Source organism: Labeo rohita, chromosome 23 (assembly GCF_022985175.1).
Source record: "Labeo rohita strain BAU-BD-2019 chromosome 23, IGBB_LRoh.1.0, whole genome shotgun sequence".
Lineage (NCBI taxonomy): Eukaryota > Metazoa > Chordata > Actinopteri > Cypriniformes > Cyprinidae > Labeo > Labeo rohita.
Window position 1 is genome coordinate 13,346,073 of NC_066891.1, and position 17,713 is coordinate 13,363,785.

Below are 17,713 nucleotides of genomic sequence, written 5' to 3' on the forward strand. Positions count from 1 at the left end.
TTCACAATCAATCAATGGCAGTGAGTCACCATACAGATTTAACACAAAGCTCCAATAAGACAAAGTAATTAAACATGGTAATAAACTGACCTTTCCCCTCATCACCATCTGGATCGCCTTCTTTCAGCTCATCGATACACATGGTGCCAAGTCGGGACCGGCGCTGTCTGCGCTTGTGCAGGGGTGACATGGACATGCTTCGCAATAAAGACATGCCAGTCTCTGTTAGCCAGACACCCTCCAGACGATAAAATTGTGGCTCTGAGCAAGTGGATGGAGAAACAGAGATAAAGTCATAAAAATAGCTAAAAGATAAAAGCCTGAACACTAATTATCAAACATACACATACCTGGTTCCTTGATTTTGAAGGCTGACATCATAGGAGACTCCACTAAGAGAGACAGATAAAGGGTTTTATTATGTGAAATTGTGAGAAAATTAACACTTTCGAATGTTCGAAACTCACCAACAGGCCTGGGGACATACGGAGTACAGGCTGTACAGGCAAAGCCTTCATCAGATGCTTGTTCAACCTCATCCTCAGTGTAAAGACTCTCACATACAGCATGAACCCATCTATAAAGCCAAGAAACAAACCAATAAGTCTCTTACGGTGCATTCATACAGGTCAGCGCCTCTCATTTACTTTAAACGGAGTGACGTGAAGCCTTGCCGAGGTCCACTGCGCCGCTTCACTTGCATTGCTCGTGGCAGAAGTTTTAAAAACTTTCAAATTTTTCAAATCTTTCAAATCAGATCACCTAATGCAAACATACTCGTGCAGATGCTAGTCAATCGTGTTCATGCAACACCAGAGAAGTAATGTGATTGTCACTATGCTGTCACTATGACGGTCATGTCAACACCATGCTTCAGCCACGCCCTCAGTCAGCCGTTGACGCCAACGGCCCGTGTGAATGTACCATTACAATCACCAAAATGGAATTTTATTCAAAAATAACAAAAACAGTAATAATATAGCTGCAATTACCAGTGTTCAAGCGCTTTGAGGCATTTAAGCACATATGAAAAAAAGACATTATCTAGCAAGCCTGTAACCAACTAAATCAATGATTTAAAAAAGCATTTTGGCCAATTTACCATAGAATGTTTTTTTTTTTTTTTTTTTTTTTCACATTTGTGACAGTTATAGCACCAGCTGTGGTCTGATCTCTTTAAAACTTTGTATGCTTGTTTAGAATCACCTGTCTCATGTGCTCATCAGGTTTCATGAAGTTTTGAGTTATTCTTTAGGCTTTATAGGATTTTAGGTACATTTGGACAGTTTATAAATGACCCTGTTATAGCTTCCCAAAGGGTAAATTTAGACATTTTTTGATAATTATTGACCTAGAGAGTCCAGAGAATTGTTGAGAATCGTTTTGTCCAGCGTGAGCCAAAGATTCCAACAACACAAGACACTTGAGCCCGCGACTGGCGGTTTAGGAGTTATGAGCGATATCGTACTTTTGTTTGCTGCAGTGTCTTCGTCAGGCTGATTGGTGCAAGTCTAGGTGACGTTGACGGCGGTGTGAGTACTACCATCCCTCCAAGTTTCAAGTCTCTACGACTTACGGTTTGCTCAGTTTTACGTGGGGAACGCTAATCCTTGGCCACTCTAACACGCTACACGCTTGAACCCCTAATTGTGCAGTATTATTACAGTTCAATGCATCCTTGCTGAATAGAAGTACTGGACTGTATATATATTTTCTATTGGCCTTTTAGTAACATTATGCATTACTGACCTGTCACAGTGCTGGCACTGCAGAAGCAGCTCCTCTTCCATGAAGTTCTCACGACACACAGGACAGGTTACCAGGCTGGCACAAGGGCCGCAGTGATTGTAGTTATTTTGCCACTCACAGTGGAACCCAGGGGAGCTAGCACCACACTGCATACAGCACACACACCTGAAGGGGGTAAAACAATGCTTTGGTTAGCACACTTCCCTTTTGGGCTCACGGTACATCTAAATGTACGGAGGCAATGACACACCATTTGCACTTCCAGCCTCCCTTGGGCACAGTCTGTAAGGGTGGGTCCAAGCAATAAGTGTGATAGCTGACATCACAGTCGTCACAAAGCAGCAAACGGGCAGGATCTGAAGCCTTCCCACACACCTCGCACACAATGCACTCAAGACAACGCCAGCCTTTTCTCAACATCATCTTGGTGATCTAAAGAGGAGACATCCAAATATAGAAATTAATGAGTGCCTGTGTATAATTCTGGTAAACATACATAATAGAAAAAGCTTGAAAGCTTACCTTGCTGTTCACACAGTATGGATGATAACATTGTGCACACTGAGCACAGGCTAGAAGCTGGCCCTCCACACCCTGTCCAAAACTACCACACACTACACACATGTCCTGTTACAGATACACACACAAAAAAACGGATCAACTCTCATTCATGATGCTGAATTTTATAGGAAGTCAGAGTGGAATAATGAAAGGTAAATTCATACCTGCTGCAGGACAAACTTATCAGTGTTGGAGAAAAGTACCACAGTATTTTGCATGGTGTCATCTTCCTCCTCATCTTCTTCCTTGTTGAGTCCAGTGTCTGCAGTCATGGTTTGCTGTAAATATATGCATTTCATTTAAACTTGCAAAACCTTGATTTATTTTTATGTTAAAGGGGACATATCTGACTTTTTCCATGTTTAAGTGCTCTAATTGGGTCCCCGGTGCATCTAATAACTCAGAATACTCAGAAAAAGGACAACCTAGTAACTTTGTTTTGGTAAACCTTTCTTTGCAAGAATGAGCTGCTCAGATTTCGCCATTTAGTTTTCGTTCTGTCGTTGACTGCACAGATGAACACTATTTAGTACTATTACTGTATATGACGCTGCTGCCACACAGATCTAATATAAACGTGATTTCTTTCCCAGCTGTTTACCTTCACAGACATAATTGACTGTGTTTGTAACTTCCGTGTTTTTAACAAACTTGTGTGTATTTGACAGTTTAAGCACAATAAGACATGAAAGAGAACTTAGATTAGTACTCACATGCCGTGTGACCGCAGCTTTCTGTACGCTGTACGCCGTGTATCAGAAGTTTAAACTGATATGGCTTTAAAATGCAATATTTTAACGTGAAAGACATGATAATCAAAACCAACAGATGTTCTTTGGCAGAGCACGTGAGCTACGAGCTGTAAATGCACAGCTCTATTCTGGATTTGCATTTGCATTTAAAAGACATGCACGAAAACAACATGTTTCTGCTTCCTCTCAAAATAGGCATTTTAAAAAATATATAATAAATGATCTGTGAGGTATTTTAAGCTGAAACTTCATTGACACATTCTGAGGACACCTGAGACCCAAGGCTCTACTCTTAACTTTCTTTTTAGGAGCACAGTCAAAATTTTAGGAGCACCTTCTAATCAATAATCAAAAAATCTGATTAATAAATGGCCTTCCAATTACAAGGTGATATTTGACACCTTAAAATGATTTACAGGGAAATTTTGTTTTTGCTTTTGTAATAGCATTTTTCTAACTTTATTAAAAGTATGTCATCTTTCATGTCAATTTTTTTTTAATTATATTTTATAAGCTTTTTAAAATTTCTAATTAAAACCGAATAAGAACAGGCTTGTAGGTGTATTTTCATGTTTAATGAGGCTCAGAGGTGGCATGACTGCAAGTTCATGTTGAAATTAATGTTTTAAATATATAAAATTTAGAATTTCTATATTTCTGTATCATATTAAATGATTTAAATGGCAGCTTGTCACTGATTTAATTACTAAATCATTAATTTGATTCGTTCGAACTGCTGAGTCATTCAGAAATAAGGCAAGTGACTATGAATGTCTTTATGAATGGGTAACTGAATCATTGACTCATTAGATTCATTTAAAAATGAACACCACTGTGTGAATGGAGATGTGCAGCAGCTCAGTTGGGACTTGTTTCAAAATATTTTTGACTACGAAATAGAGCAAAAATCAGGCAATAGTGTTATTGTCAGACAATGTAATTTACTTAATATTAACTTCTTGTTTATTTAACTGTTGTATTAAATCAGTATCTCATTTACAAACTCCCTTAAAAATCATTAAAAGCTCTCACTCATCTCACTCACAGTTTTTGCAATCTCACAAATTTCCAAAAAACAAAGCTATCTACGCTGCACAACGAATCTCTTATTTACATTCTCTCTACACTTTGTTTATGAAAGGATTTGTGAGATATGTCTGTGATGAATTACTCAACGTTGCAAAAACATGTAGAAACCTTTGAAGCTTCCTTCAGCGCAAACACAAATATGCTGATCGGGTCAGTCGCACTGGTGCTCCTAAATATTTTTTCATAGTCGCACGCAGTAGTTCTGAGTTGCAAAAGTGACTGAAATGGTCGCACTGTAGAACCCTGCTATATTACATATTGTAAAATGGTGCATAATAGGTCTACTAGTAAAGGAAGAGCTGACAGATGAAGTGAAAAACGTACTAGAAAGGCATCAATGCAAGAGGCCATTGCTTTGAGACGTGACCGTCCACGCCCTCTTCCACCACTACTGCCGCCGGCGCTGCCGCCGCCGCCGCCGCCACCACCACCACGTGGCCGCCGCTTCCCTGGGAAACCACTGCCTCTGCCCTGAAAGGTCAGAAAATATATGTATTAGCATCAAAATTACTACTTTTTGGACTAGTGGGGTACCTAAACCCATTAGAAATTCAACGCTGCTGAGAAGGAAAAAAAAGTTCGGTGTCTGACATCCACCTGTTTTACCCTTGAGCGTCCAGGAGATCCTCTGCGCTTCACTTTATCTCCATCTGGCTTCAGTGGATCAAAAGGCAACGAGTCCTCCGTTTCAGTGAGCAGCGAATCAGAACGGGTCCTGCCGGCTGGCACCAGGCTGAGCTCCATAGACAGCATCTGAGAGTCCGCCTCAGCTGGCGAGCCGAGGAACCCGCTGCTGCTCTCGTCACCGTGGCTAATGTTTGATGTCTCATCGAGGACCAGCTCTGGCTTCATATCCTCTTGCATCTCCTTTCTGGACTGGTCGTCTTCTCCCTGACTCTCATCTTTGAGGAGCGACTCCTCTAAGGATTCCTCCACACCCTGCTCATCCTCCTCTTCTTCATCCTCAGACTGGCCCATTCTATCATCAGTGTCAGATGCAGGGGGCACTTCTGTCTGAGGAGCAAGGGGAGGAGTCCGGTCTATCGCCTCCTCTTGCCGTGTCTCAGAGCCTACCTCCTCCGAGTCCATAACAGCTGGCTCTTCTTCTTCCGAAACAGGAAGTTTGATTTGAGAAGACTGAGAATACGAGCTTGTTGGAGGGTTTGTTTCTGTAGCCTCTTCTGTGCTGACCAACTCTGTTTTTGTCTGAGGAGTACTGTCTTGCTTTTGCAACTCCTCCTGCCTTTCTATGTGACTTTCAGCTACATCAAGTTGGGCTTCCTCTATAGTGTCCGGAACAGGGCTGCCTGGGCTATCCTTCACAGGAGGGTCCTGAGTGTCCACTGATTTTTCCTTAGTGGCCTCTGTAGCCACTGTTTCAATGGTAGTTGTCTCCTCTTTTTGTTTTTCATCAGCTTCTACAATGACAACAGACACAAGTTAGATACATATTCAAAACAATAAAACTACTATATGTAACTTACGTTTGCCCTTAGAACTAATTATTTTCATTACTCACTTAAATTATGCTGCCATAAATAAAAGTTATTTTTTTTTAACATTTTTGTAACCGGGTCAGTGTAAATGTTAACACATAACCTGAACTACTGTGGTGGGTTTTCTACCTGAAACCGTAGCTAAAGGGGCCTGCTGCTCTCTAGAGACCTCACTGTGCACATTCGTCTCTGTAGAGCCCTCAGCACCTTCTTGCCGTAGTTCCTCCTCCATAATGCTTTCTTTCACTTCTGATGTTCCAACCACCTCAAGCTCTGTCCCTAAAATGGAACACACCAGCTCAATATCCACATCTAATATCAGTCAATAACACTCTGTCCACAGAGAAACGAAACTAAGGTTGGGTATCACCAACTAGCCCACCATACCGCACACTACACAGAGAACACACAGAGAATTTCTGAACTGTAATTCAAATTTGGATTGATCAAAAGACATTCATTTTGTTACAAAATATTCAGATTTAAAAAATTCTGTTCTTTATAAATTTCTATTCATCAAAGAATCCCGAAAAAAAAACGCATTATGGTTTTCACAAAAACATTAAGCAACACAACTGTTTTCAACATTATTAATAATAAGTAGAAGAGGAGGACATTTCTTGAAGCTCCTATATTTACACTACTTTGAATGTGCGTCACCTAATCTATGCTGATGTCAAACTAAACTTGCAAGAAGCTTTGTGCATGTATATTAGGGCCCTATGAAAGCAATTTTATTGTTTTTCCCAAATTCCGTTTTATTTTTTTATAAAATTCTATTTCCTCAGTTTATTTTTCTGTATTTTTTTTCCAATTTTGATTTTCCTGGACTCTGTTTTAATGGTTAAATAAAAATACTTATCAAAAAGCATGTCTAATTAACTGCAATCATGAAACTTACACAATTTCACAGCAATTTACTACAAGTTTAACAAATTTTTAAGGCCCTATGAAATTTTATTTTTTCTCAAATTCATTTTTATTTTTACAGAATTCTGTGTTTTAAACATTTTCGTTAAATTTAAATAAATCAAAAGCATATCTAATAAACTGATTTTATTTTAAAAAAACAAAAACAAAAACTGTACTATTCTATTTATTTACTTTTTTTTTTTCTTTTTAAATACTCTGCTGTGTATTTACATTTTTCAGCTAAAACAAATTCTGGTCAATAATTTTTCTGTTACATTTTCCTTAAAAAAATGTTTTAATAATAATTTTATTATTTAAAAATGTATTTATTAAATCTTATTTTAATAATTTAATAATTTTATTATATTAGTTATGATCATTTTATTATTAGTATCATTACATCAATATATTTCTGTCTTCAAGTTAAACCGAACTTTTATTTTGACAGGCTGCTGTGAAGACCTTTAAGTTTCTGTTTGTATGGGATATGACGATAATTTTTTTCAAAAGAAATAGTACAATGTTAATGAAGTGACTCTCAGAGCGGTTATAGAGATTGTTACATTTGTTCATGCAGTATTCATATTGAAATAGTATTTTTGCGGCTTAATTTTCACAGACGCTAATCCACACAGCATTTTGACTTAAGTGCACTCATCTACTTTTGATTTATACATCCAAAATTTGGGAAATTCAGTGACATTCCACTTTATACAGCAAATTCCATTTTTATGACTAGGTTCCGCAATTCTGACCACGTTTTTAGCATTGCGGAAATTATAGGGCACTGGTATATGTACAGACTTTTCCTAAAAGCTGCATATGACCATCAAAACTTAAAACCCAATGGATGATTTTAAGGTACACAGGCAGAATTGTGTTTTAAACAACAAATTCATTAGTTACAACAAACGTCACATGCAATTCTAACAACCCCTGAATGTAGTTTGAGGGAAAAGAAACAAAAGAACGTCTTGGACCCTGTTTAAAGCTGTATTTAGTCCTTATCGCAAGACTCGCAAAATATATATGATCGTACAGTGTTATGAGAAACCAACAGAGCACGTTCCTAAAAAACAGAAAATTAAAAACATACCCAATTCCATTGGCACCTCCAAATCAGCTTTCTCATCCACTTGTGTGGATGACACCTCAGACTCGATTGGAACCTCATCTGGGATTTCTTTGCAGAGCACACAGATGCATTTCTCCTCAGGAGGCCCTGACAGAGACGCACAATCACTGTGTACCCATCTGCAGAGGACATCAAACACAAGTTAAATTTATGCAGAGACGAATGAAAGTCAGTTTGTTTGTTACTTCATGGCAAATACAGCTTCACACTAGAGAATCTTCAAAGGTCGCCTCCATTTTAGTAAACCGCTTCTTTGCAGAGCACTAAACGCTCTGCTCTAGACAATGAAGCAGCTCGCTTGCCTGTTCTTTATGCCAGAAGGCACATAAACTGACCTGTGGCAGATGGCACAGCGATGTTGCAGGGAGACCGAGGGCTCCGTGGCCTTACTGCACACACCGCAGACAGAGGTGCGCCTGCGCTGGCAGCCCTCGCAAACCGTGTAGCTCTCAAACCACTGTTCAGAGCCAGGAAGCTTTAGCCCTCGCATGCCACAGTCAATACACACACGGCACCGCTGAAACAGACATGCAAATCAGGTTAGACAAAACAATAGAGTGATATTTCACTCACAAAAATCACATTTTCCTACTCGCCAAACATCTGTACAAACTGATATCGCCATTACATGCCGCAGTCGCTCCAAGGGTTACCTTAAAAGGATCGCCACACATTTTAAAAAAGTGCTTGAACTGGATAAGGTTCTTTGTGGTTCAACGACATGGTGGTGAGTTAAATGACAACAATTTTCATTTTTAGGGGAACCTTAAAGAGGTTTCTCCATGCAGTTTTAGCATGAGTAAAGAGCAGAGCAACTATGTAAATAAACTGCACAGGTCCGATTTCTGCCTTAAATGGTGATATTACACAGATGAAGGGCATGCAAGAATGAGTCATGGGTTTAAGCTTACTTTGCACTTCCATGAATCAGGGGGCACAGAGTCCATGGCTGGCAGTAGACAGAAGGTGTGGTAGCCCTTGTCACAAGCATCACAAACCAGCATCTTTGAATCCTCCCCTGGTTGCCTAGATGTTATTTAAAAAACATATACATTTACCACAAAGTTATTGCAAACACCAATATAAATACAGAGTTGCACCTGAAAATTAATAATAAAATAAATAATCAAATTTAATGACAAAAAAACTGAGTTGTGCAAGGCTTTATATGGTTTTATGTCCAATAACAGAACTGTGTTATATTGCGTTCTGTTTCCGATCAAAATATAAACATTTATATGGTTTAAACAACTGCTTAGATCAAAATTGATTTATATTATAGTGAACATATTTATCAAAATGTTCCACTCTAGAGTGATTTTATCTAGTTCAAATGTGGGTTTTTTGTTTTTTTTTTTTTTTTTTATGCACAAAAAGTATTCTTGTAGCTTTATAACTGGACTATTTTAACAATGTCCTTACTACCTTTCTGGGCCTTGAACGTGGTAGTTGCATTGCTGTCTATGCAGGGTCAGAAAGCTCTCGGATTTCATCAAAAATCTCTTAATTTGCGTTTTAAAGATAAAGGTCTTATGGGTTTGGAGCAATTATTAACAGAATTTGCATTTTTGGGTCGAACTATCCCTTTAAACATCAGTGTTTCTGTCAATGAAACCAAAAGATTTACCAAATTTTTACATAAACTGGATGTGAACATGCAAGCCGCATTCAAACTTACCTGCAGGTCTGGCACACCTTGCACTCGGGACACTGCCAACCTGAACGTTGAAGTGGTGTGGCACTGATCTCTAGACAGGCATCATGATAGTGCTGCCCACAGCCCGTACAGTATAGCAAACCCGAGAGTTCCCCAATAGAGTCGCAAACTGCACACCGTGCTTCCTCACCGGCTGCAAAACAAACACAGCATCATCTCATCAACCGTTGAAACGTGAACGTTATTTACTGATGATATCGCATTTGCTGCAATTCCATACCAATCTCCTCGGCCTTGTCTATGTGCTCTGGACAGAGGAGCGCCAGCTGCTTCATGGACTGGAAAGATCCACTCGCAGCCGAGCAGGGGAAGTGGTAGAACCGTGAGCAGCCTTCGGCCCGGCACCGGATGGTAGCACCCATCCGTTTACAATAATCACATGGCTGAAGCAGAGATAGAAAAGCCACGTAAAAGAAAGAAAAAATAATTTGCCTGCCATAAAACAAGATACACAAGGTTTAATGCTCAGATAAAGGAAGCTCTCAACCTACCCGCTGTATCCCTGAGATGACTGCCTTATCCACGTTTATCAGCACCTCACCCTCAGTCTGCTCCACTCCCTCAGACCAGACGGCACACCAGTGGTGAACCCAGCAGCTCCCTGTTTAATAAGAATGGATTTTCAGTTATTACACCACTGAAAAGATAATACATTCAAGGTAAGGTTTTTGAGGCCTTCTTTTCTTAAAAATCACAATTTTGATCTATGATTCACACACACAGTTACCACAGCAAGTCAGCTAAATCTACCCACTAAAATGCTTACAAACCACATTTTAACTTATCGCAGGGCTCAACATAAGCCCTAGGGCCGGAGAGAGAACTCCATCAGGCCACATTTAATCACATATGTGACCCTGAACCACAAAACCAGTCTTAAGTAGCACTGGTATATTTGTCAGACCCTCCAGTTTATCGCCTTCCTGCGATCGCTGAATCCAACGCAAAATCAGCAACATGTCTTTTTTTTTGTGATCCTGCATAATTTGCCATTTCAATGCAAAATAATTGCAAAAATGAAGATACAAAAAAAATAAACAAGCAAAATAAAATAAATTACAAAAACCCCACTAAATTATAATTATTAATTGAAATATACTCAATTTTACGGAAGCCGTAATGAATTATTTTCAAGATACAGATATGCGCACGTGATTGGTGTGTGTGAAACAGTAAACACAAAACTTTAGCTGGAGTCTGCCTTTGGACCGGCAAAGCAATTTCCCCTCAAGCACTGGTTCTGATCTGTCATATAGCCTACTAGGACTTAAACCGATTCAAGACCAATTTACACATCCAAGCTATTTAAAACCACAAGTAGTAGTTACAAAACAGACCAAGATTCGCTACTTACACGCTGTTCTCACACACACCCGAAGCGCACACAAGCACAGAGATTAGTAATATGCATTGCTAAGAACTTCGTTTGGACAACTTCAAAGGTGATTTTCTCAATATTTTGTTTTTTTTGCACCCTCAGATTCCAGATTTTCAAATATTTGTATCTCCAAATATTGTCCTATTCTAACAAACCATACATCAACGGAAAGCTCATTTATTCAGCTTTCAAATGATGTATAAATTCTCAATTATATCAATATCAAGGTTTTGTGGTCGACATATGTATTTTTCAAACCCTCAAACCATAAATTTTGCTTCTTGTGATGTACTGAATAATATTCTCTTCGAATTTTGTGGATTTAATATACTGCAAAGCTAACGTTGGGTAATACAGATGAGGTTTAGATTAGAATAGGCTGACGACTATAAAAAGAAAACTGTTTTTATAAATAATGTTACTTCATTTTATCATCACAAATAATTTATTGTAACTATAACAAGCATGCATTATACTGGTAAAAAGTGACAAAGACATGTTACAAAAGATTTGCATTTTTAAAAATGCTGTTCTTCTGAACTTTCTACTCAAAGTTTCCACAGATATAAAGCAGCACAACTGTTTTCAACACTGATAAGAAAAGAAATGTATCTTCAGCACCAAATCAGCTTATTAGAAAGATTTCTGAAAGACCATGTGATTGAAGACTGGAGTAATGGCTGCTGAAAGTTCACAGGAATAAATTACATTTTAAAATATTTTTTTTTTTTAAAAAGCAGTTATTTTAGATATTTTTAGTCGTCCAGGGTTTTTGATCAGTCATACTGTATCACAATATTGCTGTTTATTGTATTTTTGTTCAATCACCCTTGATGAACATAAGAAACTTTCAAAAACATTAAAAAAAAAAAAAAAAAAAAAAAAAAAAAAAAAATAATCATACTAACCCCAAACCTGTAAATGATAGTATGCCACTAAAAAAAGCTAAAAATACAATATATAAATATATTTGTGGTTGGGCAAGTGGGGGCGTAAACATGCCTAAATCTAAACAACCTGGTTGAGCTCAAAAAAGTTCCAAATAAAAAATGCTTAATGTAAACAGAATCCAAGTCATTCCACTCATTCATGGAGAAATGTGATAAACTGGGAAGAAACTCACTCCAATGTCCAAATGTGATTGAAACATCATACCCGTGTCATCAAAGAGAGATGCCAGACAGGTGGATTCAGAGAATCCAATGGAAGACAGGTCATCGTTTCCAGCTGCTGGCAAAGAGGAGACAGAGGGCTCCAAGCTGGGCCGATCGGAAGAGGGTCCAAAACACCGGAGCTCCCGCTGTCCGTGCAGACTACGCTCCACACAGTTACACAGAGCACAGGCCCTGACAGTCTCCCTGGAAAAAAAACAAAACAAAACAAGCAAGACGATCAGCCACTGCGTAAACACTGCTTCAACAAAACAGCCCTATGTAATCAAACTGGATGCATTAATACTCAAATTTTGGTTTATATTTGACCTTGGCTGATAGGTTGATGCCTCTAAACAAGGGACTAGTTTGTCTACATAACGTCATGTTCTATTTAATGAAGATAGCCTTTTCCTATAAACCGAGCTATTCAAGCATGACCTACATTTTATGCAAAGCAGCACAAACCGCAATATTTATAGAAGGCCTTACAATGATGAGCTGGAAGTGTCCACAGTAGTGCCTGAGATGTCCTCTGCAGCAACAGGGGCACTCAGTTCCCCCTCAACTTGGACGCTCTCCTTTGCAGGGGTCCCATCATCAGCTGAGAGAAACATTGTGGTCGTAAGTTAAGATGGAGCAAATATAAATGTGCCCTTTAAAAATCCCAGATATGTAGTACTGTTCCCTCACAGGGATTTCAAGCAAAGGTCATGAGCTAGAGAGGACTCCCATTTAAAGATATCACTGCTGTGCAAGACTTTTTTTTTTTTGAATGTGTCAGCATGCATGCATTTTAACTATAGTACATGCACAAGCATAGTTAAGATGATTAAAAAGTTCTAAAAGTGTTTACATGCCCCTTTATAAACACGCTTATAGATTTATAACACACGTATGGCTTTAAAAAAATCATTTTTTCGTTAATGTTTACTAACCTGCAGTTTCTGAATCATTTTCTTCGCAGTTTGATTTCTGCTCGTCCATTCCTACTCCTGAAGAAGATCTCTTTTGCAGAGATCTGAAACAAGAGAGATCAGTGACAAGATTTAAAGTCAAAATGTTTGTACCAACCATGCAGAGCAGCATGCATGCATGTACAAATCTAAGTTTTGCAATGATCTACAGTCACAAAACCACTGTCATCTTACTTAAGCTTCCCAAAGGCGGTAAAGGAAAAGTTAGACTGGTTAACAGTTAGTAACCATTCTTTGGATATTGCACACCAGCCGATCGGCTGCGTTTGGGAACGTCTAGCCAAACCGCAGCTGCGCAATTAATGTGCATAATCCACCAAAGTTCAAATTACTCCACACCTAACTACGCAAACATTACTGTACATAGGAAAAACAACACAAAGCAGCTGATTAAATACAAACCATGAGGTGGATTCGCGTGTTCGGTGCATTTTTCTCCGTTTTGGTTAACGCTGGTAGATAAACAACAGTTTGCAGATTTTTTAAATTTGTGTGATCCTGCAGCTGCGTCGTTCTGCTCAGCTTACAGTAGTGCCTAGACGCGGCTAACACGCTAGCTTTCTGACCGGGGTTAACAAACTCTCTGCAAAATAATCCGCTCGCCCATCATCAAACCGGGCAAATACAGACACGTATACACAGCTCCGTTGCTTAGTGATACCCCGCGGTCAATAAAACTCTATAACTTCGTGCATAACTAAGATAACGCGTTACTTTCTTTATGTAAAACGACGCTAAAGGGAGAAACACAAAGAAAATACAACTTCCGTGTAGCGCGCTTCCTGTGACACACACGGCGTGGTCGGGCTACAACACGGGCATCGATATTTTGTTCCGCCTGTCATTTAGTTCGCGGGTGCACGTTTTTAAACTCAAATATGGTCATACTGATAAAATGACACTATGAGGAACTTAAGTTGCAATGTACTTAAACGGACGTTTTTTTTCAATTACGGACTAACTTTCTTATCCACCCCTGTTGCTAGATCTATCTATCTGAATTAAATCAGGATGATATGTCACCTAAAGTTGCTAGATCACCAGGAAATGCAATTCAGTTACAAGGTTGCATAACGTGCTCAAGATTTCACGCACATAAGAAAAAAAAATATGAAACAGACTGAAATACAATGTCCTGTTCTTGTCACAACCCCTACATGCACATTTCCTGATTTATATGCCTGTTTCCTCCCATGTTAAAAAAAAGATGTGAAAACAGTATTGCAAGAAATGAAATCAGTAGATGCATTTTTAAATAAGAAATTATAATGGTATTTGTTTATTTGATTATTTTTCACAGTGACGTGTTTAGTGGTCTTTTATGGATAATATTTAAAGGGACACTGTAGGTTAATAACAGACATTTTCCAGATAATAAAAACACTTCAAGACATTCAAGACATTTTTTGGTTAAGCATCACCTTTAATTATAAATGAGAATTTTTGCACGTAAATAAAATCAGGCAATCAGCATTATATGTGACCGCAAAACCAGTCATAAGGGTCAATTTTGTGAAAATTGAATTAATAATTCATTGAATAAATAAGCTTCCCATTGATGTATGGTTTGTTAGAATGAGACAATATTTGGCCAAGATACAACTATTTGAAAATCAGGAATTTGAGGGTGTAAAAATGTAAATATTGAGGAAATCGCCTTTAAAGTTGTCCAAATTAAGTTTCTAGCAATGCATATCACTAATCAAAACTTAAGTTTTGATATATTTACTGTAGAAAATGTACAAAATATCTTCATGGAACATGATCTTTACTTAATATCCTAATGATTTTTGGCATACAAGAAAAATCGATCATTTTGACCCATATTTTTGGCTACTGCTACAAAACCGGTGCTACTTAAGACTGGATTTGTTTTCCAGGGTCACATATCATATTAATCCTTAAATTAACTTTTTATAGACTGGTAAAACGTATTGTGATTGTTATGGAGGGAAAGCATATTAAATCAGCGTTGTGTTGATGTTCTGGTCGATCCTGATATGCTAGCGGGTTATTCAGGAAACTCAATCAAATGTTTTTCTAGGAAAGCTAAATCTTAAACGTTTCTACCATTCAGTCAGCTGGTTTGTCAGTTTGATCAGTTTGTTTAGTTAAGGTATTCGTGTAAGGAACCGTGTACAGATAACAAATCCAGTACGCATTGCTGCTTCCCCATTTCAACTTTCAACTGCGTAGCTAATTACAAAATATGGGACAGTGCTGCCATTTGCCCTAGTGTGCTTTTGTGTTTGTTTGGCTGAAGAAAATGGATCTGAAGTTTGACCTATCCGATGCTAAAATATTTACCACACCACCTTGAAAATCCCTGACCCTTTAACTTGGAATAAACTGTCAAGCTAAATCCTTTCACACTAATTTGTTGACATGTTTCCCAAGCGGTTTAAGTCCCAACACGCTAACTGACAACCACATTCACACACGCTACAGACAGCACAGGCACTAAACGAAATACCTATATAACCTCGTCTGTGTTATAGCATGTTTTATACCGAGGACAAACATTAAAAAGTAACCAAACGCATTGCTTGTAAAGCAGCGCATGCTAACAGGCTGCACGAAGTAGCGTCCCTACGTGGTGTAAAACTGCAACCACTGCTTAAAAAAAAATACGACGTTTTAGAGTAATCACAAATTTGATTATTTTTTATTACCAGTCCCACTTTTGCAAAAAATAAATGCAGTAGTACATGAATTATACAAATCACCCAGTTTCACATCTGCTAACTCAGCTTGCTAGCCGGACACTTTCACACTCCAAAATACTGTTGCTCTTTTCAACAACAACAACAACAACAAATTGAGCAGTTTTATTAACTTGCTTAGCAAATTAAGCAACCTCGGAATTTCACAACAACATATATTCGACAGTAGGCAATACATGAAGTCATAAGCTTTATCGTTTGGGTGTTCATAAGGTCTTAATGACGGATGGTTCATGAACTGGTGCTGGCTAAAAATATGGCTCACCCATCTACCAAGGACATAAACACTCATGCATCACGCTAAACTAAAACACAACAAGCTGTAGGAAAAGAAGCCAAACTGCCAACACTAAACCAGCACAATCCTAACACCAGCGTTTGTAACCTTGAGTTTAGGAAACGCAATGGTACGTAACGTTATGAAGCTAGCAGCACATTCATTTTGGCCGATAGATTCGCACTCACTTCGCTAAATGGACGAAGAAGGGGGGCCCGAGTATCGCTAGGGTGATTAATCAGCAAGTATATTTATTTCTAAAAAATTAAATACTACTTTTAACACTCACCTACAACGCGCTGCTAACGTCCTCGTACATGATCGGAACAATCCTCCGGATAATAATCGCTGGGGTCCGTTTCATTTCATTAAGCTAGCTTTGGCTAGGCAGGGTTTACTAGTTTGTTGTTGATGGGGGAAGTGCTGTCGGACGAGCAAACGTTTGCAAAACTACCTGATATTAAGATTTTGGCTGGCCGATACCAATGAATCAAATGAGTTCATGCTGGACTCGTGTTTGCTGCTTTCATCCAGACTGAGTAGCTTTGGCTAACCCACACCCAGATCTCCAATCTGGAGAAATCTAGCACGCTTGTTTGATAAACTTGCTTCATGTAACAGTTTGAAGAATCCTGCACCAGCTTTCTCACTGTGTGAGTGCAGGCTGCAGATTAAAGCATGTTTTTAACACCGATGCTGAGTCCAACTGCGACCCCTACTTTTGAAAGGACAAACAAATTAGGGGTGTACTACAAACTCTGGGTCATGGTTAAGTTGGTTAGACAGGTGTTAGTTCTGTTAGTTTCTTCCGATTTACCGTTGAACCACCTGTCCTTCACAGTGCTGCGGAGATGTGATACTGTAATGGACTAAAACTAGCTGTTGTTTTCTCAGACTTTTTGTCAAACTATCTATGTCTGTCTGTCTGTCTATGTCAGTCATCTATAAAATACTAAATTATTAATCTATACAACTAAACAATTACATAATCTATTTATGTATCCTTCCTGTTTATTTATTGCCTTAAAAGGTAGCCCCTTTAAGTGGCCGGTTTATTATCCGGCTACAATGCTAACAGCAGAAGTACAGAGACATTTAGTCATAATAGATGTCAGTTCATCCTTGCTTTCAAAATTAGCACACTATTAGCTCAGTGAAAATCGATTCTGTGCAAAACATTTTTAAATGAGCAAATGAGACCACGAAATATTGCCTGATCAAAGGTTAACTAATAGTCTATTCTTAGACTAGATAAGTATAGATTTAAAAAGAGACAGACTTTATTGATCCCAGAGTGCAAATGCATGAGCTGCCAGTTTTTAAATAGAGAGCCTTCTAAAGTTGACTGAGTATGTATGCCTGTATATGACATGGCTATTTCTTAAATATTATTATCTCGATTCTATCTATGTGCCTATAAGATATGCATTGCTTAGTATGATAACATGTTGTTTATCTAAAGAGGAAATGAAGCAGATGGTATGTTTGTATCCTTTAAGCTGACAAGAGTCACATACACTACCAGTCAAAGGTGTTTTGTCTAAATGTTTTTTTAAAGAAGTCTCTTGCTCACCAAGCCTGAATTTATTTGATCCGAAGTACAGGGAAAACAGTACGATTTTGAAGTATTTTTACTATTTAAAATAACCGTTTTCTATTTGAATATATTTTAAAATGTAATTTATTCCTGTGGTTTTAAAACGGAATTTTTAGTATCATTACTCCAGTCACACGATCCTTCAGAAATCATTCTAAAGTTCTGATTTGCTGCTCAGAAAAAACATTTATTATTATTA

General features: G+C 38.3%; 1 protein-coding gene across 1 annotated transcript in view; it reads right to left on the reverse strand.

The window, feature by feature from the left end:
• The window catches only part of kmt2d (lysine (K)-specific methyltransferase 2D), a 39,082-nt gene extending 22,530 nt beyond the window's left edge, over positions 1-16,552 (reverse strand). The window contains 20 exon segments of the mRNA XM_051095880.1: positions 91-261; positions 351-392; positions 468-577; positions 1,750-1,914; positions 2,000-2,181; positions 2,272-2,376; positions 2,475-2,588; positions 4,476-4,622; positions 4,758-5,569; positions 5,777-5,926; positions 7,656-7,813; positions 8,030-8,211; positions 8,606-8,720; positions 9,373-9,544; positions 9,632-9,794; positions 9,903-10,012; positions 11,945-12,147; positions 12,433-12,544; positions 12,879-12,961; positions 16,207-16,552. Of these exon segments, the coding sequence (XP_050951837.1) occupies positions 91-261; positions 351-392; positions 468-577; positions 1,750-1,914; positions 2,000-2,181; positions 2,272-2,376; positions 2,475-2,588; positions 4,476-4,622; positions 4,758-5,569; positions 5,777-5,926; positions 7,656-7,813; positions 8,030-8,211; positions 8,606-8,720; positions 9,373-9,544; positions 9,632-9,794; positions 9,903-10,012; positions 11,945-12,147; positions 12,433-12,544; positions 12,879-12,927 (3,262 nt within the window). The 5' untranslated portion in view covers positions 12,928-12,961; positions 16,207-16,552.
• Positions 16,553-17,713: the final 1,161 nt, after the last annotated feature.